The 26,085-nt window shown below is 41.7% G+C and overlaps 1 protein-coding gene across 2 annotated transcripts in view; it reads right to left on the bottom strand.

Moving 5' to 3' along the window:
* The window catches only part of LOC100752806 (guanylate-binding protein 1), a 29,145-nt gene extending 3,385 nt beyond the window's left edge, over positions 1-25,760 (bottom strand). For both annotated transcript variants that reach the window (XR_003481301.2, XM_027395873.2), the window contains exons 1-10: positions 25,594-25,760; positions 23,254-23,465; positions 21,014-21,141; positions 19,722-19,831; positions 19,250-19,446; positions 18,287-18,535; positions 17,262-17,542; positions 16,419-16,631; positions 12,907-13,009; positions 12,202-12,689 (exon numbers count right to left, since the gene is read on the bottom strand). Coding sequence is in view for 1 of the 2 variants with exons in the window: in XM_027395873.2 (XP_027251674.1) it covers positions 12,202-12,689; positions 12,907-13,009; positions 16,419-16,631; positions 17,262-17,542; positions 18,287-18,535; positions 19,250-19,446; positions 19,722-19,831; positions 21,014-21,141; positions 23,254-23,443 (1,959 nt within the window). In the remaining variant the exon portion in view is untranslated. The remainder of the gene's footprint in view (positions 1-12,201; positions 12,690-12,906; positions 13,010-16,418; positions 16,632-17,261; positions 17,543-18,286; positions 18,536-19,249; positions 19,447-19,721; positions 19,832-21,013; positions 21,142-23,253; positions 23,466-25,593) is intronic.
* Between the last annotated feature and the right edge of the window lie 325 nt (positions 25,761-26,085).

Raw genomic sequence — 26,085 nt, 5'->3', positions numbered from 1 at the left:
GAAGATAGAATCTCAGGAGTTGAAGATACACTAGGAGAAATAGACTCATCAACCAAAGAAAATCTTAAGCCCAACAAATCCCTAACACAAAATATCCAGGAAATATGGGATACTGGGAAAAGACCAAACCTAAGAAAATAGGTATACAAGAATTTAGGGAAACACCATAGCCTCGCCCAATAGTCCCGGGACAGGTGACAGGTGGACCCAGGACTCGCCCATAAGGGCGTGGTGAAGAAAAGCTGGGGTGACCCAAGGGAAGCTTCTTAAGGGCTACACGTGGAGACCCTAGCCCCTTCTCTCTGGCCATGCTAGCTGGGTTCCTGTGACCTTGGTCTGCCTGCGTTTTGCCTTGGTGCTCTCTTGAATAAAGAAATCTTACCATCAAGGACTAAAGTTCATCTCTGTGCACACAGGGTAATCATTAGAGTTGGAGCCACAGCCAGGAAAGGCAGCCTAGCCCAGGAGCAGCAGGGAGCATCTCCACTGTGAGTTACCCATACTGCTTCTCCCTCCCCGCCCCCTTGGCAGCCAGTATTGGTCCTTCCCGCCTGAAACCTGCCTCCCACTGTCCCAGGCTCCCTCAACCGCTTTCCCCCTCAGGACTCCCAGGCAGAGTGCTCATTGCTTGGCGGGCACAGCTGAAGCTTACTGTGTGCACCGCCACCGCCACCTCTACTGCTACTGCTGCGGTGATGGGTTTGTGTTCCCACCACCCGCCCACCCACCCGCCAACGACCTGGCCCTGGCCTCGCCTGGCTTTCCGGCAGCATGGAGAGCTCTCCCGTGGACTCACTTTAGTTGTGTGTGCGCTTAGGGCATGAACGCCTGAGCTGCCTGCGCCCACAGCAGAGGGTTTTCAGCTTTCATCCACAGGGAAAGCATCCCACCACTTCACGCTGCTACCATTCCCCTGTTCCCGCCTGCCTGTCTATACCTGCAGCCGCCGTCTTCCGGGCCACACCCTGGCAGGGTAAGCCTTTCAACTCTAGCTGTGGGCACAGCCACCTGCCTGATGCAAATACCTACCAGGTATGGTCTAAAGATTTCCTTAGTGGCAAAAATCAGTTTTCTCTGAGTCTGATCCTACTCTAGATAGATGCGGCTATGCCACCTGCTGGCCAGACGTGGTTACTGCACCCAGAAATGGAATTGCCAATAAATAATGGCTGCATTTCCTTTGCACTTAGACATGTATAACATATCTTATGCCTATATGCATTCAGTGCTGGAGGAACAGGCTGACTTGCAAAATATTGGCTTATATGTCTTGTTAGCTGTGACTGTATTAATTCACATGTCGTTGTTCCTCAGGAAAAAAAGGAAATCTGATTTCTCCACCCACTTGCAGGACATACAAGCCTTATGTAGAGGTTCTAAATGAATCAAAATTTACCTATTCATTGCTTCTTGAGCTGTTAGAACAAAAACTGGATGATAGGCTTTGTTCAATGTTCTATACGATGCAGGCACATCTGTCTACTAATCAAGCTGAAGTGCAGCACATTTATAACAACATAAATATAGACAGAAGCTCCATCTTAGAGTCTTTACAGGCTGATCAGGCAAAGGAACGTGATGAGGTTCACGAACTTATTCAGACCTTATAGATCAAACAGACTACAGACCATGAGGAACTGAAATCTAGTTTAGGGATGCTACAAACTAAACAGACTACAGACCATGAGGAACTGAAATCTAATTTAGGGGTGCTACAAACTAAACAGGCTACAGACCATGAGGAACTGAAATCTAATTTAGGAATGCTACAAACTAAACAGGCTACAGACCATGGTGCCTTAATGGCTAGGCAAGCAGCAGACCATGATTCATTGCAGACTGCATGCAGCCACTTAGAAACTCAGCTAGGCACTCTCTCCTATTCCTTTGTTACTAAGGTACAAGATACCCAGAATAGGCTTCAACAATTAGATAATGCCACTAAATCAATGGCTGGGAAATGTGAGAGGGACTATAATGAACTTAGAACAGAGTTTCAAAGCTTCCAGGAGGAGTTACAGACCAGGGTTACCAAACTGGAAATGTCTATTGAGTCTATTACCGAGGCGAATCACAACCTGGATTCTAAATTTCAATCTCTGGATGGCTATTTCCAGGCCACCCAAATGCTAGCTAGGGATGAACGTATTACCTGTCTAGAAAATCTTACAGGAGAATTGTCGAAGCAAATCGTGGATTCTGCATCATGCCTTGAATCTTTCATGATGGATGAGATTAAAGCCTCTCATGAGGAAGTCCTGACCAGGCTGACATTTCATTTTGGACAAGAGGACAAACACTCACTCCGATCCGAGATGCCCAATTCGAGAAGGTATTTCAATCACCCTAAAGCAGTTACACACACACCTTTAGTCTACCCGACCATGGTGGTGGACAAGCAACCATCTAAAAAACACTCCCAGGGGCAGACAGCATGTACATGGCAACCAACCCAATTAAAGGATCTTAGGCATATTAAAGAATCGGTTGTCTCGTATGGTCTTCATAGCCCATATATAAAACAGCTGTTGCATTCATGGGCCACCTTTAACAGAGTGATGCCCGCAGATTGGGTAGGACTGGCATCAGCTGTCCTTGAGAATTCTTGCCAAATTAAATGGAGAGCGTTATTTAGGGAAGAGGGCAGACTCCTAGAACGGCAAGCCACCAGGGACGGAGTTGATGCACCCCTTCAAAAAATCCTAGGAGAAGGTATTTATGCTGACCCACAGATTCAGGCTGAATATGAGGACCATATGCTGTCCCTATGCAGGACAGCAGCACTAAATGCATGGGACAAGGTTCATGAATCAGAACAACTAGAAGCTTATGCAAAAATAGAACAGGGACAAACAGAACCATTTAAGGACTTCTTAGACCAATTGACCAGAGCAGTAGACATACAGGTAGCAGATCCAACGATACCACATCCAATTGTGTATAGCTTAGCTTATGACAATGCAAATCCAATGTGCAAAAGAATACTTTTGCCTCTAAAAATCACATCAGCTCCACTAGAAAAATGGGTTCTGCATACTGCCCATGTTGACTGTAACATGCAAGATGCTGGAATCTGGGCAGAAGAAGCTGTCCCAAGAGATTTCAACAGACAACAGGAGATTAGAAAAAGATAGCAAAAGAAGGACTTGGGAAGGAAGAGCACCTTACAGGGGCTCACACAGGTACTGAGAGGCCAGTGCTCATTACCACCATGACCCAGAGTCTCACATAGGAAGAGCACGCACCAGGAGTCCTGACCGAGGCGTCAAGAGAATAGATGTTTCAGCTGTGGTAAAATGGGACATATAAGGAGAAATTGTAGACAGAGAAATTCTAACAATTCCCGATGTGACAGGTCATTGCCCTCTGGGTTATGTAGGAGATGTGGTAAGGGCAAACACTGGACTAAGGAATGCAGATCGACTAGGGACTTGCAAGGGAACTTATTGGCGTCGGGAAACTCGGAAGGGGGCCTCCAGCAGGCCCATGCCCCGAGAAGAGTTCCATCATTCCCAGTAACAGTGGAAGGCAATCTCTCGCAGGACGAATAGATGGTTCCTTGCCTATTGTGGAAAATGATACCGCTCTAGAAGGTAGTTTGAATAATGATGAAGAATCACATATGAAAACGAGAAACGCATATTTTGGCAAGGTTCTATTAATGATAAAAGGCCTCAGTTACTTGTGAAAATTAATGGCAGAGATATTAAAGGTCTTGCAGACACTGGAGCTGATGTAACTATTATCATTCAGAAATGTTGGCCTAATAAATGGCCGCTTAAAGAGGCAAATGTACAATTTTTAGTAATTGGAACTCTAGAGTTCGATGGAGTGTTAACTCAGTGGTCTGTATTGGACCGGAAGGGCAAAAAGGAATACTGCAACCTTATGTAGCAGATATTACTATAAATTTATGGGGTCGTGATTTATTATAGCAATGGAATACTCAAATTAACATCCCTCCAGTGTCAGACACGAATTCTAGAAAATCACTGGATAGTAGAAAGGATCGGGTAAGATGCCATGGAAAATGGTTACCAACTATCCAGGCTGTACAGACACTAAATATAAATGACAGGCTATCAGAGGAACCAAAGGCCATGCATTAAAATGGCTTACAGATGAACCTGTCTGGATGGGGCAATGGCCTTTGACCTCTGAAAAGCTTGAGGCTCTAGAAAAGTTAGGACAGGAACAGCTAGAGGCTGGTCACATAGAGCAATCTATCAGCCCTTGGAATTCTCCTGTTATTTGTCATCAAGAAGAAGTCAGGTAACTGGAGAATGCTGACAGACCTGAGAGCCATAAATAAGGTAATTCAGCCTATAGGCGCTCTACAGCCTGGAATGCTATTGCCTTCCTTAATACCTAAAGGATGGCCGATCATAGTAATTGACCTGAACGACTACTTTTTCACTATACCATTACAAGAAAGCGATAGAGAGAAATTTGCATTTACAGTGCCAACTCTTAATAACTCACAGCCAGTTCGGAGATACCAATGAAAGGTTTTACCTCAGGGGATGCTAAATAGACCCACCTTATGTTAACAGTTTGTACAACAACCTTTGGAAATAATTCATAGAAAATTTCCACAATCTCTTGTTTATCCTTATATGGATGATATTCTTTTAGCAGATTCTAATGAGGAAACTTTGGAAAGTATGTTTGGAATGGTGAAGGAGGTTCTGCCTAGATGGGGTTTACAAATTGCCCCAGAAAAGATACAAAGAGGAGATTCTATTCACTATTTAGGATATAAGATAGACTTACAAAGAATCAGACCTCAAAAGGTACAAATTAGAAAGGACCTTTATCAAACTCTTAACAGTCTTCAGAAGCTACTAGGAGAAATCTCTCAATTACAAACGATTATTGGTAATGAAGGACATGACTGAAACTACTTAAAAATGGCACTAAAAGGTGATAAGGACTTAAACAGTCCACGAATATTATCTGCTGAGGCAGAAAGAGAGCTACAATGGGTAGAAAACAGAATATTGGATGCGCATGTAGATCGGATAAACCTTGATCTAGACTGCATTCTGATTATCTTGCCATCCAGAGAATACCCTTCTGGGATTCTGATGCAGAGGGAAGACACCATATAGGAATGGATATTCCTGCCACATAAGCAGAACAAAAAGTTAAACACGTATATAGAAAAGATTCTGACTTGATTTTAAAGGGCAAATTAAGAATTCGTCAGCTGACTGGGAAAGATCCAGGGGAGATTATAGTACCTTTAACTAATGATGAAATTTCCTCCTTACGGAAGGATAATAAATATTGACAGATTGCTCTTACTGACTTTTTGGGAACAATTAGTAACAACTATCCCAAAACTGACAGAATTAAATTCATAAAAAAGACAGTTTGGATTCTTCCACGCATTGTAAGACAAACTCCCATTTCTGGAGTTCTTACCTTCTACACTGATGCTAACAAAACAGGTAAGGCTGGTTAAGGTAAACAGGTGAGGTAAGTAAAGTAGTTCAAAGTCCATATATATCTGTGCAGAAAGCAGAATTATATGCAATTCTCATGATGCTTATGGATTTTATGGAACCTCTTAATATAGTTACTGATTCCCAATATGCAGAGAGAGTCGTCTTGCACATAGAGACTGCAGAATTCGTCCCTGATAATACTGAACTAATCTCATTGTTCTTGCAGTTACAGGTAAACAATCAGAAACAGATGTAACCCACTGTACATTACGCATATCAGATCCCATACGGGTCTGCCAGGCCCACTGGCACAAGGCAATGATGAGATCGATCATTTATTGATTGGCACTGTGCTAGAAGCCTCAGAATTTCATAAAAAGCATCATGTAAATAGCAAGGTTTTAAAGAAGGACTTCTCCATCACTTGGCAACAAGCCAAGGAGATAATGAGGAAACTGTCCTATTTGTTCCTTTTATAACCAAACTCTGCTGCCAGCAGGATGTAATCCTAAAGGCCTTCAGAGGAATGATATCTGGCGAATGGATGTCTTTCACTTTACAGAATTTGGAAATTTGAAATATGTGCATCATACCATTGACACAATCTCAGGTTTCCAATGGGCTACTGCTCTCAACTCTGAAAAAGCTGATTCCGGTGTTACATACCTACTGGAGGTGATGGCAGTTATGGGTATACCGATGCAGATAAAAACTGACAATGCTCCAGCATGTCTCCACAAAAATGGAACAGTTCGTCAAATATTATAACATTAAGCATGACACAGGTATACCACACAACCCTACAGAACAAGCAGTCGTTGAAAGGTCTAACAGGACACTTAAGGAGATGCTCCATAGGCAAGCTGGTAAGTGGAAACTCCCCCAAACATAGATTGCATAATGCTTTATTAACGCTAAACTTTCTTAATGCCAATGACAGTGGACAAACAGCTGCGGAAAGACACTGGACTACAGAAAAAAACTACTGAACTGAACCAACCAGTGTATTTCAAAGATGTGCTGACCTCGGTATGGAAACCTGGACATGTGTTACATTGGGGTAGGGGTTTTGCATTTGTCTCCATAGGAGAAGAAAATCTTTGGATACCATCAAAATTGATCAAGATTCGAGTTGAGGACGACAACCCTCTCAACAAGGATGACTGACAGGTATTTACTGAGGTATATCTCAGGAACTAAATAAAAGCCTCCCAAAGGATGGGAAGTGCTTTGTTTTCATCCTCACAGGAACCCACCTCCGGAAGTCAAAGGACACTACATGTGTAGATACTTAAGGAAAGAACATAGCTATAACCATCGAACAAAAGGAACACGTGCCATACGGTAAATTTATAGCTGTCTCTTAAATAACTCTATTTCTCTTCATTTCCTAGTCCCTATTCAATTAAATCAATGCTGGATTTAGAGTTAGATTTGGCTTTCCTACTCTAAAATCCAAGCATGTTATTTAACAACATTTTAAAGTTTCTGTGTTATATCATAAAGCCAATTGCTGTAATACAGAATAAATGAAGAATAAGAGGACTATCTTTGTATTTTCTTGGCTCTTTCTTTCATTGGCTACACCCTCTCATAATTGTTGTTCTTCAAGGATTGCCTTTCCCAGTACACATACATGTGCAAGTGAACATTTCTCTGATGATACTTATGTTTGAGTCCCATACAGCCAATGAAACCAGCCTGACAACAATCCCTGCATGCTCCGGAAAAAGAATTGGACTACACCTCCCCGACTGCACTAGATTCAACTCACCGGTTTCGACTGACACTCCAACCAGAACCTCAAGTGATGACTTCAATCAAGTTGAGGATTTCAATGTAGATCTTCAATCAAGCAAATCTCATCTAACATTGACTAGACATAACTCATTAGAGACTTTCCTTGTACTAGCATTTTTTCCCCCACAGGACCCCACATGACTTCCATCGTCCTATTTCAGCAGGAAGTAACCTAGAAGATGCTACGCCCCAGTTGCCCATTATTGTGTATTAGGGTAATGTAAGCCTAGTTGAGAATGACCTTCTTATTGTTTAGAGTTGGGATTGGAAGGAGGTGTTCAAGTTAGACACCCTTTCCACATGACTTTAAGACTTAGCTGGAATAGACATAATATGTGCAATAGCAGATTATTGTATCTTCTTATATTTCACCTTTCTGATTGCTAATTTTAGACATTTTACACTGTTAAGTTTTAATCCTCTTTTAGACTAAAAGGGGAATTGTAGGGAGACACCCTAGCCCTGCCCAATAGTCCCGGGACAGGTGCCAGGTCGACCCGGGACTTGCCCATAAGGGCGTGGTGAGAAAAGACGGGGTGATGTAAGGGAAGCTTCTTAAGGGCTGCATGTGGAGACCCTAGCCCCTTCTCTCTGGCCACAATTGCTGGGTTCCTGTGACCTCGCTCTGGCCTGCGTTTGCCCTGGTGATTTCTTGAATAAGAAATCTTACCATCACAGACTATAGTACATCTCTGTGCGCACGCGGTAATCATAAGAGTAGAAGGTGAAGAAATCCAACTCAAAGGCATAGAAAACATATTCAACAAATTCATAGAAGAAAACTTTCCCAACCTAAAGAAAGCCATGCCAATGAAAGTACAAGAAGGCTACAGAATACCAAATAGACTACACAAAAGCCCAAACATACATTATAAAGAGAAAAGACTAAGAGCAGCAAAGGAAAAAGTTCAAGTAACATATAAAGGCAAACCTATCAGAATTACACCTGACCTTTCCATGGAAACTCTGAAAGCCAGAAGGTCCTGGATAGATATTTTTCCTACACAATGAGACCAAGGACGTCAGCCAAGACTACTATATCCTGCAAAGTTTTCAATCAATATAGATGGAGAAAACAAGATATTCCATGACAAAACCAGATTCAAACAATACATATCCACCAATCCAGACCTACAAAAAGTTCTGGAAGGAAAACTGCAACCCAAGGAAGTTAACTACAACCAGAAAAAATATAGACAATAGATGATACCACTTTAACAAAAGCCAAAAGGAAAAGGGATGGAAACCCACACATAATTTCACTACCACCACCAAATGCAAAACAAACAAGAATGAATAATCAATGGTCATTAATATTCCTCCATACTAATGGGTCTTATCACAGCACATAAAAAGACACAGGTTAGCAGAATGGATAAAAAGACAGAATCCATCCTTCTGCTGCATACAAGAAACACACTTCAAATTCAAAGACAGATGGTACCTAAGAATTAAAGGTTGGGAAAAGATTTTCCAATCAAATAGACCCAAGAAACATGCAGGGGTAGCAATCCTAATATCCAACAAATTGAACTTTAAACTAAAATCAATCAAAAGAGATGAAGGAGGTCACTTCCTACTCATCACAGGAGAAATCTATCAGGAGAATTCTTAGGAGGCCACGATCACGTGGAGGCCTGTTCTCTCTGGCCACACTAGCTTTCGGCCTCTGGGCATGCTCTGGCTTGCATTTGGGCTGCTGTTTATCTGAATAAAGAAATCTTAGCCTTACGGACTATAGATCTACTTTGAGTGCACACAATAAGTCTCTAGAGAAAGAAATTAAAGAAGATACTAGAAATGGAAGGATCTCCCATGTTCTTGGATAGGTAGGATCAACATAGTAAAAATGGCAATCTTGCCAAAAGCAATCTTCAGATTCAATGAAATCCCAACCAAAATCCCAACACAATTCTTCTCAGACCTTGAAAGAACAATTCTCAACTTTATATGGAAAAACATAAGACCCAGGATAGCCAAAACAACCCTATATAATAAAGGAACTTCTGGAGGCAACACCATGCCTGACTTCAAGCTCTATTACAGAGCAATAGTCCTGAAAACAGCTTGGTATTGGCACAAAAACAGACAGGTAGACCAATGGAATAGAGTTGAAAACCCTGATATTAACCCACACACCTGCGAACAATTGATTTTAGACAAAGAGGCTAAATTTATGTGATGGAAGAATAAACATAGAATCTTCAACAAATTGTGCTGGCAAACTGGATGCTGGTATGTAGAAGACTGCAGATATATCCATTTCTACCGCCATGCACGAAACTTAAGTCCAAATGGATCAAAGACCTCAACATAAATCCAGCCACACTGAACCTATTAGAAGACAAAGTGGGAAATACCCTTGAATTAATTGATACAGAAGACCGCTTCCTGAACATTACAGCAGTAGTACAAACAGAGGCAAACAATAGAAAAATGGGACTTCCTGAAACTGAGAAGCTTCTGAAAAGCTAAGTACACAGTCAGTAAGACAACACTGCAGCCCAAAGCTGCAGCCCACATCTGACAGAGGGCTGATCTCCAAAATATACAAAGAACTTAAGAAGGCAGTCTCCAAAACACCAAACAATCCAATTAAAAAGTGGGGAACAGAACTAAATAGACAATTCTCAATAGAGGAATCTAAAATGGCTGAAAAGCACATAAGAAAGTGTTCAACATCCTTAGCCATCAGGGAAATGCAAATCAAAACAACCCTGAGATACCATCTAACTCCTGTTGGAAAGGCCAAAAAAAAAAAATCACCAATAATAGTTTGGTGAGGATGTGGAGAAAGGAGAACACACCTCCACTGCTGGTGGGAGTGCTAACTTGTACAGCCACTTTGGAAATGGAAGTATGGCTGTTTCTTAGGAAAATGGGAATCAGTCTACTGCAAGATCCAGAAATTCCACTCTTAGGCATATACCCAAAAGGTGCACATTCATACAACAAGGGCATCTGTTCAATGATGTTCATAGCAGCACTATTTGTAATAGCCAGAACCTGGAAGCAACCTAGATGCCCGTCAAGAGAAAAATGGCTAGAAAAACAGTGGTACATTTACACAATGGAGTACTACTCAGCAGAAAAAAACAATGGAATCTTGAAATTTGCAGGAAAGTGGATGGAACTAGAAAAAACAATTCTGAGCCAGGTAACCCTATCACAAAAGGAAAAACTGGTATGTACTCACTCATATGTGGATTTTAGACATAGAGTACATGAATACCAGCCTACAAACTCACTGCCAGAGATGCTAGTAAACAAGGAGGACCCTAAGAGAGACATAGGGGACCCCTGGAGAAGGGCAAAGGGACAAAATCTCTGAGCAAATTGGGAGCAAGGGAAGTGGGGGTAGGGAGCTAGGAGAATGAGAAGGGGAGAAGAGGAGGGGTGAGGAGGACATGAAGGAGCAGAAACCTTGAGTCGAGGAAGAATATAAGAAAATAAGAAAAAATGAGATACCATAATATACAGAGATATTTTAGGTTTACAGAGAAATTGGGCACTAAGGAAAGGTCTGGAGATCTACAAAGATGACACCAACTAACAATCTAAGCAACAGAGGAGAGGCTGCCTTAAATGCCCTCCCCTGATAATGAGATTGATGACTGACTTATATGCCATCTGATAGTCCTCATCCAGTAGCTGGTAGAATTAGAAGCAGACACCCACAAATAATCACTGAACTTAACTGGAATCCTGTTGCAGAGAGGGATGAGTGATGAGCAAAGGGGTCCAGACCAGATTGGTGAAACAGCTGACCTGAACAATGGGGAGCTCTTGGTCCCCTGACTGATAGCTGGTTAACCAGCATGGGACCAAACCAGACCCCAGGAACCTGGGTTTCAGTGAGGAGACCTTGGAAATCTACAGGACCTCCTTGTAGGTAGTTCAGTACTTATCCCTAGCATAGGTGTGTACTCTGGGAGCCCAATCCAAATAGAGGGATACTCCCTGAGCCAAGACACACAGTGTGAGCCTAGGCCCTATCCCAAAGGATATGATAGACTCTGATGACCCCCTATGGAAGGCCTCACACTCCCTGAGGAGCAGAAAGGATATTTGATAGGTAGGGTATTAGTTAGGGGAGTGGTAGGGGACGAGGGGAGGGAGTGGGAACTGGGATTGACATGTAAATCAATCTTTTTTCTAATTTGAATACAAAAAATTAATAAAAAAGACAAAGAGCATAGCTACTATATTGTAAAATACATTTTGCTAAAGAAGCAAGTATGACACCTTTGCACATTACTAACTTAATCAACAGATATGTGCATCAGAGTTTCAAGCAGTTATTTAAGAATAAACAGCACAAGGGAGCAGGCTTGGTCAGCCTTTAGGCTTTATGACATTTCAACATGAAGAGAAATGAAGAGAACAGAAAGCTGGATAGATGGTGGAGCAGTAAAGAGTATGTTACAGACTGTAAATCAGTTTCAAGCATCCAAGTCAGGGGCTCACAAGGACTGATAACTGCAGATGAAGGGAATCTGACTCACCCTTTGGGACTTTAAAGACACTACATGCACATGTGCAAATACACACACATACACACACAGACACACACATACACACACACACACATACATACACAGAGACACACACACACATGCACACACACATACACACACAGATACACACACACAGACACACACACACAGACACACACACACACAGACACACACACAGAGACACACACACACAGACACACACACACACACACACAGACACACACACACATATACACATATACACACAGACACATACACACACACACACACAGACACACACACACACACAGACACACAAACACATACACACACACACACACAGACACACACACACAGACACACACACACATACACACACACATACACACACACACACAAACACACACATTTTACAGTATTTTAAATGAAGAGAACAACTTCAGTAATTTAAATACCTTGCGAAGTTGGTTATATTCATGATTTTCCTTCTTTTTCTCCTCAGGCAGATGTTTGATTTGTTCCTCTAGACACTTTATCTGGTTCTGCAAAAGATCTTTCTCCTCCTGCAATTCTCTCAACTTGGCCTGTGCTTCATCTACCTTCTCAGTCAACTTTTTCCTGTGGTCCTCATCACTCTTTCCTTTCTGTTGCAGCAACTGTTCAGCCAACTGCTGCATATTCTTATTCTGGGCCTGTGCCTTCTCCATCACCTCAGTGAACTGTTTCATGTGCTCCTCTTGATTCTTTATCTGTTGCTGCAACTGTTCATTCCTCTGTTGCATTTCTCTCATCTGGGCCTGTACCTTCTCCATCATCTCAGTCAACTGTTTGCTGTGCTCCTCATGGCTCTTCTCTTTCTCTTGCAGCAACTGTTCAGTCTTCTGTTGCATTTCCTCCTGTATTTTTGCTGTAGCCTGCGCAGCTTCAGCTTTCATACGCTCCACTGGGGAAGCAATGAAGAAGGAAAGTGTAAATGCACCATGTGGTGCTCTGTTCCTCACCTGCTGCATTGTTACCGCTGACATCATTGTCCTATCCATGTCCAATACTAGCAGTGAGACACAGCTTTGTTCTTTTATATCATCTTTAGCTTCCCAGATTTAAAGTAATAAACATTCCAGAGCTTTCAAGTGCGTGTAGCCACTTAACTTGTGCCTCACCTTCACTCTCCTTTTCCTTCACTCTCAGCTCCTGGTCTATTTGTAGAATTGCGTCAGTCACATCATCCTTGGACTGCAAAAATTTCTGCAGAACTTCTTCAGCCTTCAAGTACAGAGAACATGAATTTAACAGCAGGAATGACTACAAACTTTTGTGCCTGTCTCCCTCCCCCCCCCCTTTCATTTACTGATGTCTCTTGGTGCTATGATTTCCAGACACAGAAGTATATACATAGCACAGTGTGGACCCCACTGAGGAATATTTTATTAGAGACCCATTTTGAACAAATATATGGTCCTTCTAGACTATGGGCTCTAACTTTGGAAAAATGGTGCTGTGCTGATAGGAGGGGTGATTTTGCTGTAGCTTTCATATTGAACAAAAGATCTGAGAGATGATTAAAAGAGGATAGTATTATTAGATCCTAGTTAGTAGAAGGAACAGTTTGTTCACAGCTCATTCTGCCCTAAGATGTTTCCCACAATTTCTGGGGGCTTAGCTACAACCCAAAACACCCTTGACAGGTGTCTAGGATAAAATTAATCCACAGACATCCCCCCTCCTGATTGGTTGGCCCCAACACTAGCCACAGCAACAAACTATAGGACTCACTGATAGGCTAAAAGTGCGCCACCATGAAAGCCCCCAATTATTTCTTCCCATATTACATTTTGATTGAGTGAATCTTGGGGGCTGTCTCTTTCTGGTTTTCTTCCTTTAAGTTGCTTGCTGTCCCTGTTTGAGGGCATTGTATGGATCCAAAACCTGTCCCCTCCCTGATATATCGGGTTTTCATTCAAGTAGTCCAGGAAACAAGGAGTCCCCACTTGCTTTTCTGGACCAATTGATAGAAGTGTATCTCACCTATTCTCCTATAGACTCAGAAGCAGAAGAAAACAGGAGGGCTATCAACATAGATTTGTGACTCAATCTGCACCTCACACTATGTAAAAAGCTTGAGAAGTTGGAGGGATTTGAGGGAGACAAATGTCTCAAAATTGGTAGAAAGTTACCAGAGTTTACAACAATCCAGAGGACCAGGAGGAGAGGAAGACTTGGAAGACTCAAAAGTAATGTTGGCTGCATTAAATGAGGACCGAAGCCAAAAGACATGGCAATCTGGGGGAGGGAGCAAAAAAGCAGGTCCCATGAGATTGGAGCCTGCTGGGGACAGACCCTGCTACAAAAAAATCAGTGTACGATTTGTAAGGTATTCGGACATCAGCAAACAGAGTGCCACAATTGGTCAGAGAAAAAAATCCAAATAAATTTTTCAAACTTGAAGAAAACCCAGGAGGTCAGTGTTTTGTCTCCCTCCAGGAGGTGAGGAAAACTCTCAAAGTAGAGGGAAAGTTTGTAAAAGTACCAATAGATGCAAGGTCTCAATTATCCTTCCTAATGGAGCCAGGGGTTCACTAATCCTACCCAACAGACTTTCATCCATAGTTCTATGTGTACCAAAATTACCCATGAGCCACTGTAAGAGAGGTCAATCTAGGGAGAGGCACAGTGACTCATTCCTTCATAGTGACCCCAAATTCTCTTATTGCCTCCTGGAGTGAGATTTGCTGCCCAAACTGATCTTCAAAGATGATACTATAAACATAAAATTCCCTCAAAAGAAGGATCCAAACTCTGGAATTTTTGTTGCTCTTTACCTGGGGGAAGAATACCTCTTTAATCCCCAGGGAAAGGGAGCCCTGGAATGCCAAATGAACCCCCCACCCACCATTGAAGGAGCTCCAATTAAAATTCCCACTAATCTGGGCAGAGAATAACCCACCTGGATTAGGACAGCACCTAGAGCCAAACATAGTACAACTGAAGCCAGAGGACCCCATCCAACATAGATTGTTGACTCTGCTATGGCAGGTATATGAGCTTCCACCCCCCACCCAAAACCTCATAGCTACAAGCCAGGAAACCTTGACTGGGTCAGAAATCAACAAAAGGAGTGTTTGCAGTCTCTCTGGAAGGTATCCCATACTGTTATGTTGAACACATCCTCAACAGTGAAAGTACATGAAATTAAATCCTGTGTACATCACATGGTCCAACAAGGACAGAAACAAAAGATGGACTATGTGACCCCACCCACAGGACCCACTATAGCTAAGATTCATTTCTACCTGACTTTCCTATTCTCCCTAATGGATCTGATAAAAGCTAACAACCCATATATGTCAGTCCTGATGTCATGGTTCCCTATCCCACACTAGGGAATAGACAATGATTGCAAATGTTACCACATATGGGTCCCCCATGTTCCATGTGGATCTCTGCAGACTGTTGGGTTTGAAGCCCCTGCCCCAGGATCAGGGGTCCCACAGATGTAGTTAGAGGTATCAAGACTTGGCTGTGGGCATCCTGTTCTGTAGACCAACTAGGCAACAAATTCATTCTATGCTTGCCCAGTGGGAAAACTAAATTATGGGGTTCTAGAGGATTATTACTGCTCCTCTTGAGATGTTAGACACATGGGCCATGGGTGAAGAAGTATGGAAGGGACAAAGACCTTATGAGAAGAGAGGGACTCGGATCTGGCCAGCAGGTGGAAAAGCTAAGCCTGGTCCAAATAAATGTTTATGTTTGTTTGTCCACTGCCTGGGAAACGAGAAAGACTTGGGACTCAGGATGAGCAACCACGTCCTCCCAGATTCTGGAATACTTTCAGCATTCAGAAGTTTCCCCCACAGGAGAAATGGATCCCAGAACCTATTGCCCCTAACTGAATACTGGACCCTGTTCAGGATGAGGGAGTGGTTTTCATCCCTATCATCATATCTACTCAGGCTCCAGAATGTGAAGGAGAGTGACCTTGGCATCAGTCTGGAGCCAGCACAACACAGAGAGCTCTGCAGCCCTTCTCTCAGTATACTATGTATTAAACCTTTTAAACTCCTCCTCTCCAGATCCCACATAAAAATTTTGGTTTTGTCTTAATCCCAGAACCCCCAATTATATGCAGATAGACTGCACAGCAGAAATGGGTGTCAACAAATATCATATCAAAAACTGGACGCCTACCTGATTTATCAGCTTTTAAAATAAACTTTTGGCCTGCTCAAACCCTGTTTGTCATGGAATATTCTCAGATTCTCAGACCCTCTCAATATAAGGCTGGGTGAGAGTAACAGAAAAACAGACATGGGATGATATTACCACAGCCAGTTGTCTTTTAATGCTAATTCTGAGCACAAACTGATGAATTATAAGATTGTTGAGGGACTATTATTGGGCCTTTGCAACACAAAGAATCTATCTGATACACAGGGTGACAGTCATACTGGTGGTTAATATGATTGTTAACTGTGAACTCAATCGTCAAGGGAGTACACTGTCTCTGAATATGCAGGGAATATGTAGTGTGACAACCTGCACCAATGTTGTGCTGAAGGAACATATGCCTGCAATGCAAACATTAGCACACTCTCATAATGATGCTTGGGGGTCACTCTGCGGTCTGGATGAAGTCAGTGGCTCCCCAGAACACACATGTAACCATCATTACCTGAACCCCCTTCCTGGGTTCATCATAGTACTTTTTCTTCAGCTCCCGTGTCTTCTGGACATAAAGATGGTATCCCCCTGGTTTGTAATAAATCCCCTGCTTCACGTCTTCTTCAAATGGATTGAAAATATCCTGAAGCAGAGCTAAACAGCGATCCGAGGATGCCTGCTCATTCTTCTTAAGGAATTCCTCTTGCTTTGTTTCTAACTCGGTCTTTAAAGTAGAAATCAAAAGAAAATATGTAAGAATGGAAAAAACCCTGAGTTTAGAATTTATGATGCATTTCTCAAAAGAAACACAAAACATCAAACAAGGATAACTTATAAACATTGACTGTGACAGCATCTTTCCTCTAATGTCAGCCTTTTAGTGACACTATCATTGCCTCTTGGCAGTGAAGTTCAGATCAGAGATTTACAGATTTAGAAGTAAACTCATTTCAGGCTGAACTAGAGATGTCACATGAAGTAAACATGGCTCAATGCCAATTTTCCTCTGATAGGTCAAAGCATAAATAGCTTTGCTATTTGATTGAACATTGAATCGGTCTGCTGATACTGGACATGTGACTTGATCAGACACACAAATTACTTCTCTATACTTAAGTCAATGAAGGGGGAATGTTACTAACATTTTGAAAGAAGAAATATTTTGAAGCTTTGAGTCTCTGTTAATCCACTTTTATCCCATTAAATATGATTTAATAATAATATGATTATTAAGAAGTAGTTATTACTACTTTACAATCTAGTAACATATGACTGTCTCAAACACTGATTTCATTTTCTCACAACACATTGCCTAACAAAACCTACATCTAGATAAATTTGAGAGACAAATTACCACGAATTGTGTCAGGAACACTTGATTAACATCTTTGAAGGAATTTTCCATGAAGATCTTGATGGCTTCTTTCTCACTGGCCCTGTGTACATTCAACAGCTCCTGGAGGGTCTCTGTGGGCAGCTGCAACTTCTGGTTCATCTGTTGGTCATAGTGGGCAATGGCCTTTTGCACTGCAGCTGCATTCTCTGTCTGGGACAAAGCCAGGACGGCATTCTCTATGCAGGGCAGGCTCCCACTGCAGATGGTGTTCACATAGGTTACCACCAAACTCTTTAGTCCTACAAACAGATGACAATGTCTGCTACTGATGGATGACAAAAGCAGTATTCTGTTTAATTCTGGATACGTCAATCACAGTGCCCTTAGCAACATTGGGAAAAATGACAGACAGAAGCATCTCAGCCTCTACCTCACATTGATGGGATTAGACGTTACTCTATGTAAAGATCCTCTCAAGAGTTGTGAGACCCCAAAGGCTAAGAATGCTGGATGGAGATTACATGGGCTTGTGTCTATGGAATGTTTGTGTCCATTTTGGTGCAAGCACTATGAGAACAGGCTCCATACCTCTGTCGTGCTTGTCTGTGTCGTCAGACATGTCCGTAGTAAGCATTTCATTTTAATTTAGTAATCAAACATGCACTCCCAGTCAGAAATTCTCCATCAAGTTGATTAGAATAAATTGCCTTACCCAATAGTTCTTTATGTGTGCTGACATGACAATGACTAACTCTGTCTGAATCTTATTGTTCTGATACCTAAATTTTGAGAGCCATACTCGCTTACTTGTTGTATGGTGAATGCAGTTTACTAGAATAATTTAAAAGTTTTTTCTTTTACCCCCTTTCCTTCCTCACAACAAGAAAATCTGGTGGACAAAATCTATTGTAAATGATGGTACCATCTACATCTTAGCACTGCAGTGGTGATAGGGTTATGTTTGTTCAAAGCAGAAGCTGGCCATAGATATCTCATGGTAGTATGGCCTAAGAGGTGAGCAAGAGGACTTGGAAAGGACTCACGTGGTCCATTGACCTTGATGCATCCTGAAAGCATCTTAACCTTGGAAGAGCTGAACAAGTAAGAGCAGAACTCTGCCACTTGTTCCACAAAGTCAGAGTCCAGGTCTTGATCCTGCAATGATTCCATCTGACCAACCTTCCTCCCATGAACTGGCCGCTCAAAGACAAAGCATTTCTTCTTTGGGAAGAACTTATGGATACAGAGCTGAGGCAGATTTAATTCTTTTACTTTATCTCTTTGACCAGTACCTAAATAGAGCAATAATAGGATTTATTATTGCCAGGACATGGAAGGTGAATATTCATTTTTAAATTTAATCACATGAACTTTTGTAATTCTAGCATAATAGAAGTTGAGGCAGGAGGATTATAAATTGAGCCCAGCCTAGGTCAGACAGTGAGGCCCTGAAAACACAAAGCAAAAGAATAGAAAATTGGGATGATGTTTGCTTTAAGGATTTTCAGTCTAACAGAAGGCTGACTGCTTTGTTAGGCTTCTTAGGAAAAAAAGATTATTTCATTCTAAGTATTCAACCCACTTAGTGTAGCTGGACTTGATTCGTAGACATATAAATTCAAGAGTACAGCACCATTTGATTTCCAACGACAATTGGAAGTTGTGGGTCACTATGTTCCAACATTTGGGCTAAAATACTGGTAACAGTTTACCATTTTCAAATATATCTTCATATGTACTGTATTCCCTGTTTCAAAACAAAAACAAGTTATAAGAAGAGAGATTAAATAAATCACTATAAAGGAAAAGGTAAAAGACAAATTTGTTCTCATTACAAAAGAGAAAATGTTTGAGTAAATCTATTAAATCATATGTTAAGCACTAATTCCCAGGAGTAACAAGCTAGAATAATTAAAAACTGCAGATACGTAAAAATTATACATAGAAAAATCTGAATTTTTGAGGGTTTAATTGACATCCTCATCTGGTCGATGCAAGTCTCTTACCCTGTTTAAGCTTCAGGGAATTCTCTAGGTATTCATCTGCAGATATGGGTTCCCCATTTAATTTCAGCTCTAGAGAGAAGTCCCTCAGAACCCACACGAAATCCGGGAAGAATCTCACAAACTCATCTGAGTCCTCCACCTCATCCTGGTCAGGTGAAGATCTTGATCTGATTCTGTCTGTCAGTTCTGTTACATAGCTGCACAGCTAATTAAGGAAAGCCCCAGAAACAACCATAGCAACAACCAAAGTTTTAATGTACCCATTCCATGTAATTCCACATCTTGCTGGAAACTAGCCCCTAACCTTCATTTGTCTTGTTCCTAACATAAGTGTGAACACTTTAGGGACATATATGTGAGGGGTTTTTGTGTGTGTGTGTTTGTTTCTTTGTTTGTTTGAGTGACTGAGCTGGTTCATGAGGGTAGGTCACCCAACTTGCTTTGGTGCTGTTCTGGCCCTCACAAGGGATACTGGAGCTGGTCAATGGCCAGTTGGTTGATGGGTCCCATGCTGTTGTACACAAAGGTGCTGCTCAGAAGTATAGCCAGGGCAAAGATCCAGCAGTCATTCTGATTGTCACCCTGTAAGTCAGAACACACATGGATCACGGGTTTGTCGGGTTCTCTGTCACTTTCAGACCAGCAGTGGTAAAAATACACTCAATTAGAAGTGATTTTATCCTAAAAATGAAACAAAACACCTGTGTGACCTATGTAATGTACAAAACAAAACAAAAGGAATACAAATAGACCTAAGGATGCCATCCACAACTCTTGCTGGGTGAACACTCTTGTGATTTGTGGTTTTATTTGTGATGATGCTCACTGGTGCTGCTTAGTCTGTTGTGAGTGATTCGCTGTTGTGCCCTGCTGTTCTACAGTCCAGTCCTGTGACAAGTTCCCTCATTTCTGTAGGCTAAACATTGTTATGTCTACTCTTTCCCACCAGCCACCTGGGTCCCACTGCCTCTCAAGCCACCAAATAACACACAGGACTATATTCATTATAAAGCTGATTGCCATTTGCTAAGGTTTCTTATTGTTTAGCCCGGTCTCAGTTACTAACCCATTTCTAATAATCTAAGTATTCCCATGTGGTCTTCTCTTAAAGGAGAAAGGTCCAGGGACCTCTTACACTTCTGCAAACCTATACTTTGACTGTTCAGCATCTCCACAGAGAAGAGAATGATTTCCTGTTTGTCCCAGCTTATATTCTGATTCTGCCCAGCTATGTCAATTTCTGCTATCTCTACAGACCTCAGGACCTCAATGGTTAGCTAGTGGCAGTTTATGCCCAGCTATGTCACTTCGTGGGATCACATGACAACTCCTCACTGGCTATACTTCCCAGAATCCTCCTAGTTCTACAGATCATCCTGCCTGTCCAATTAGTCTTTAATTCATCAACCAATAAGACAAACATATGTACAGAAGGACATCCCCCATCAAAATATGGCACATGTTATATAATAAATGTGAAAATGCTGCTATGATTAAGTTAAAACTTTATTGCTGCCCTGCCTTGGAGTCTGAGTTCAATCCCAGAGGCACATGGTGGGACAGAGAACAGACCCCACCGGTTTTCCTCTAACCTCCACATCTGCATGGTGGGACATGCATCAGGGCACATGCAATGCACACACAGGCACACACTCACACACACTATATAATTAAATACATAATAAGGTTTAATGCAGCATAGAGAACAGGGTAGAATACTCAAACATGAGGGGATGAACTGCAAACTGTGCCCCCAGTCCTTACTTTTTCTACATCTCCCAGGCCCTCAGTGTCAAGCAGAACTAGGGTGTGGCCTGTCTTCTGGGGATGAGGGAAACACCACATCCAGATCCCCTTGGTGTGAGACTGCACCGTGGAACCCAGAGAGAAGCCTGAAAAGCAGAGAGGAAAGAGGGGATTAGATATGTAGGAAGAAGGGCTTCCTGAAAGCGATAATAAAATTAGGACAATCCATCTAGAAACATGGTACAGTGGTTAAGAGGGCTCCTCCTTGCAGAGGATCAGAGTTCAGTTCTCAGAGCCTACATAGCAGCTCACACCTGTCTATAACTCTACTTTCAGGGAACCTTATACTCCTTTATAGCATCTGTGAATGCCAGACATGTATGTGGTCCACAGGTAAAATATTCATGCCTGTAAAATTAAAATAGATCTCTATTGAAAACATCAGCATAGTCATGTCAGGGGAGTTAACTAAAACCAAAGCTAGTACTGATCTCACAATCAGATACAACAGAAACTCAGTTTTCACATGCACAGAATGCAAGTCACAAGACCTCCAAACTTGCAGCAGGGTTCCATAGAAAATGTGTAGCTAGGTCACTCTCTCATATGCAGCTCCTGAGCTTGCTGTGTGAGGCTGTGAGGGTAAAGCTGAAGTAAAAATAAAGACCCAGGAAGTTAGAAATGTCAGGACTGTAGGATGGCCACTGAGGAAAGTCGAGTCAGTGAGTGGAACTGGCCCTAGAGAGAGTCATGTGTCCTGTAAACACCAGGACCATAGAGGTAGGGCCTGGGGGATAATGTTGTTTGGAAAAGACCTCCACATACACTACATACTGTACATGGAGCTACAGGGTTTGGGGTTTGCCCCTCTGGGTTGAGTCTTGCTAGGGTGGGTACTCTCCTTCTTATCTCCCTGAACACTGCAAATATGGATGGTTATTCTGTGCCATTGTACATTACAAGCTGCCTTGATTCTCAGATGAGATGGTGGACTTTTATACACTATTAGGACTCTAAGACTGTGGGGACCTATGAAGATGCAGCCACAGCATTTTGGGGTCAGGGGTAGAATGCTATGATTTGAAGGTAAATGTTCATCACATGCCTATGTATTTGGACCCTTGGTAGCCAGTTAGTGGCTCAGTGTCGGGAGATGTGGAAGCCTTAGGAGGTAGGACCTGGCTGGCAGCAGTCAGACCTTTGATGGCTATTGGTGGCCTTGCATGTGGCCTCTGTTCTCTGCTTTCTGGTCAGTCATGAATGAGCCACAGGCTCCTTCCACTACACATATAAATCACAAAATCTTGTCTCCCCTGCCACAGTGGACTGAGATCCCCTGAACTGTGAGCAAAGAAAATATTTCTTCCTTACATTGCTGCTTTCAGTCTTTTGATCACTTATGAGACTCATACAAAATAGAGAACCTGAAAGCCTGGACTCTTAGGGGAGTCTCTGTGACTATCTTCATGTCAGCATCATTCAGAGTACTCACAATTCCAGTCTACAGGTGAGTAGATAAGGCAATTTTTGAAACACAATTTCTCACAGTGTCAAACCTTGAATATGTCATGTTAAATGAAAGAACCAGTCACAAAATCCCATGTTTTTAAGAGTCTACATACATGTCATTATGAGGACAGACAAATTCATAGATATAGCATGTAGAGTAGGGGTACAGGTGGCAATGAGCTAGTTCTAGAGACCTATGGTGGAGATACATATACACATAATTTTGTTTAATTCTACAGAACTAGATACTTAAATAATCATAAATATAAATGTTATATAACTTAAAATCATAAAAAGTCATTATATTATATAGATAACCATTTTAGCCATAAAGGTCAATAGAAACTTGCTGTTATTACATGACAGGTTTAAGATTACCTTAAAGTTTATTGACATATAAATTAAATTCTCTTTATTCCTGCCTTTCTTCATCTATGAAAAGAACCAGTTATATTTTTAGAATAGAAACTAGGAGTTGGATGTGATGGTTCAGTCCCGTAATCAGCTCTCAGGTGGCCAAGACAAGAAGATCATGACTTTTGTGTCAGCCTAGATTACATGCTGTGCTAAAGGTCTGCTTGTAATATACAGCATGGCCTTGTCTCAAAAATAAAAGCAAACAGACAAAGTAATAACAACAAAAACGATCACAACATTCAAGTGTAACAATAAGATATTAATTCTTCACACTCTCATGCAGGAAGCAGTGCACTCTTGGGAGACAGCACAGCTGTGTTGGTGGCACTCACCTGGTTGCTTCCCAGCCAGCTTGTTCATCAAGTAGGATTTGCCTGTGCGGTAGAGCCCCACGATGGACACCACTACCACAGGCTGTGTGATGTCTTCCAGGATCCCAAGAGCCTCCTGGTTGGCTATCAGTTGACCTTTCATGTTCTCGATGAGGCACATGGGGCCTGGCATGTGGACTTCTATGGCCATTGTGCAGCCTTGTCCTCTATCTCTAGAAGGACAGAAGAGATTATCCTGAATCCTATTCTTTCTCTCAGAAGGTAGAGTAAAGAAACTCACAAAAAAACACAGCACTGTTGAGCATCAGACACATAGTTGAGTAAACCTGTATAAATTTAGAATTATGTAAGATATTATTGAAGAATTTAATTTATAATAAAACAATGACAGCATTCCCCTGCTGACAACACACATATTCTGTTTAATTTTGCAATGAAAATTTTCCTTGTTAACTCTTTTGTGCAAGACATCAAATGGAAAATAATATGAGATATAGAGAAATTAACTTATACTGCAGCTTATATAACTAATCAAACGTTCATTTAACATCATAACAAACAGAGACCTATGGACGTCACACTTCATTGTTTGATGCATATACTCACAATTATTTCTAGATATTATAAAATATATTCATTCTATCATCTGAATAGTTACACCCATGTTGTGGCCAGAATTTCTAGAGATTGTAAAATGTATCCATTCTGTCTATTCTGGTAGTAATTCTCATGTGGAAAATAGTCTGTATCTACAGAATTAATCACATTCTCATTCCAGCAAAAGAACCAACATAACGTGTTTTTTGCAAAATTTGTAGAAATACGTGACAGAGTCTATTCCAGACAAAGGACTACACAAGAACAGTGCCTTGAAAACTAAGCTTTATTAACTCTGAATGAGCCATGAATAAAAACTGGGTTTGAGTTCAGAGCACATGAGACTAAACCCACCTATGTACATACTGGATATTGTACAAAGCAACAGTGTTGTAAATAGCAAGAAATTGGGGAGCTGGTGTTTTCATCAATGACTTTGTGCCATTCCCCTTAAGTTTTCTATATACTCTTCATCTGGAAGAAAAATGAGAATTGCAAAGAGTAGGAAGAAAAACACTTGGAAGGATAGGCTAGGATCTGACCAGGTAGAACAGAGCTGTTAAAAAAAAAATGTGATGAGTGAGAATGGTTTCTGGAATGGGGTTCTGGCCTGCAGAAAACAGAAATACTGCTTGAGGGCCTGGAGTTGGGGACAAGGAAATCAGACTTTGTCCTCAGTTATGTGTGTCTGGAAATCTTCTAGAAAGCCCTTGTCTACATTATAGGATTTGTTCCTTCAGGATAGAGTTAAGGAGTACATGGACCTGAGGAATGAGCCAATCTTATGAAGAGATGAGTCAGTCAAGGAGGAAATTCACTTGACATCCAAGATTAGATGTGTGATGGTGACTGCCCTTCCTTCAACTTTCACTCTGGGATTCAGCTGTGAACTGAGGTTCCCAGGAAAGAGCCATAACTATGTCAATGAATCTACAAGGTTGACTGACTAATTAGAACTTGTGTGATTATGGAGATCTGGAATGTTGTAATGTCTAGAGCCAGATTTCCTGGGTTATCTTTAGCTGCCTCATTGGCCATTTCTTGTATCAGAAGGCCTGTAGCAAACACCCCCATATGGCCATAATCTGCCTGCCCCATGTTGCCACCAATGTATTTTAAAAGTATCTTGATCTATGACTATTTCATTCTGTTGCTACAGAAAATTCATAAACTTGCCAAGGTGAAACATGCTGTGTGGTAAACAGAGCTTGTGTTTTGGGACCATTGGTCACACATATTCAGCCATAGAATCAATCACATCTCTTACTCACTTTGTGTTCCCATAGCAAGGCAGCCTTTCCTCTCTTTGTCCTTCACCAAGGCTTTTCCCAGGCCTCATTCTGATTCCCTCTTGAAAAGAAGCCACAGGCAGCCCTTTCTTTAACAGCTCTGCTCTGTCACTAACCATAGTCATTTAAATGTGTCTTTGTCAGCACAGACAAGGTTAACACAAAGGATAAACATGCCAGTGCATATCCTGCCCTGTTTCAGTCACAGGTCTCCTTGGCCCTAACTTAAAATTAGTATAATGGTGGCATTTAGAGACTGGATTCCCTGATAATACCACCCAGGGTTCATTGGCTGCTGTACCCCACTTCTTCCCAGGAGCAGCTGTTTCTAGTCATGGTAGTTCTAAAAAGTGAAATTAACCCTCAAAACTCCATCTTATTCCTGCTCAGGGTTTGGCCACATGTTCCAGAGCAGAATTCCCCAGACCTAGCAAGGTTAAGTGTCTCTTCTTACCTGATCTTTGTGGTCAGTATGGGTGGAAGTGTTCTGCCTCTTTTGTTTTATATCCTCCTGCAATCTTGTGCTGCTCTCTGAACTTTCCCAAGTGAGCAAATGATGAAAAGCACTGTAGCTTTTATAGTATGGTGAAGTACAGAGAAACTGAAACCATTTGGTCACAGAAGTAAATCAACAGTGCTATAAAAAGCTCAGTGAGCTGTGTGGGGGGGAGGGTTTTCTGGGACTTCCCAACCATAATCTTCAATAATTGGTTCAAAGAGGTCATGAACCATTTGTTATGTAAAACCATGCCATAAGAGGGAGCCCAATCCTGACACTGCCTGCATGGCCAGGAACCAGTGCAGGGGCTGGACAGCCCAGGGATCCAGGATAGAAACTTATGACTGGTGGAAAGAGCAATCAAAAAACAAAAAACCCCAAAGCATTTACTTGAGATATGGAATAATTTTCAGTTAATGGCCTGCTTAGAAAAGCATAGGTGAGGAC

This window comes from Cricetulus griseus, assembly GCF_003668045.3.
Source record: "Cricetulus griseus strain 17A/GY chromosome 1 unlocalized genomic scaffold, alternate assembly CriGri-PICRH-1.0 chr1_0, whole genome shotgun sequence".
NCBI classification, from domain to species: domain Eukaryota; kingdom Metazoa; phylum Chordata; class Mammalia; order Rodentia; family Cricetidae; genus Cricetulus; species Cricetulus griseus.
This window is presented reverse-complemented; position numbering and strand designations above follow the sequence as displayed.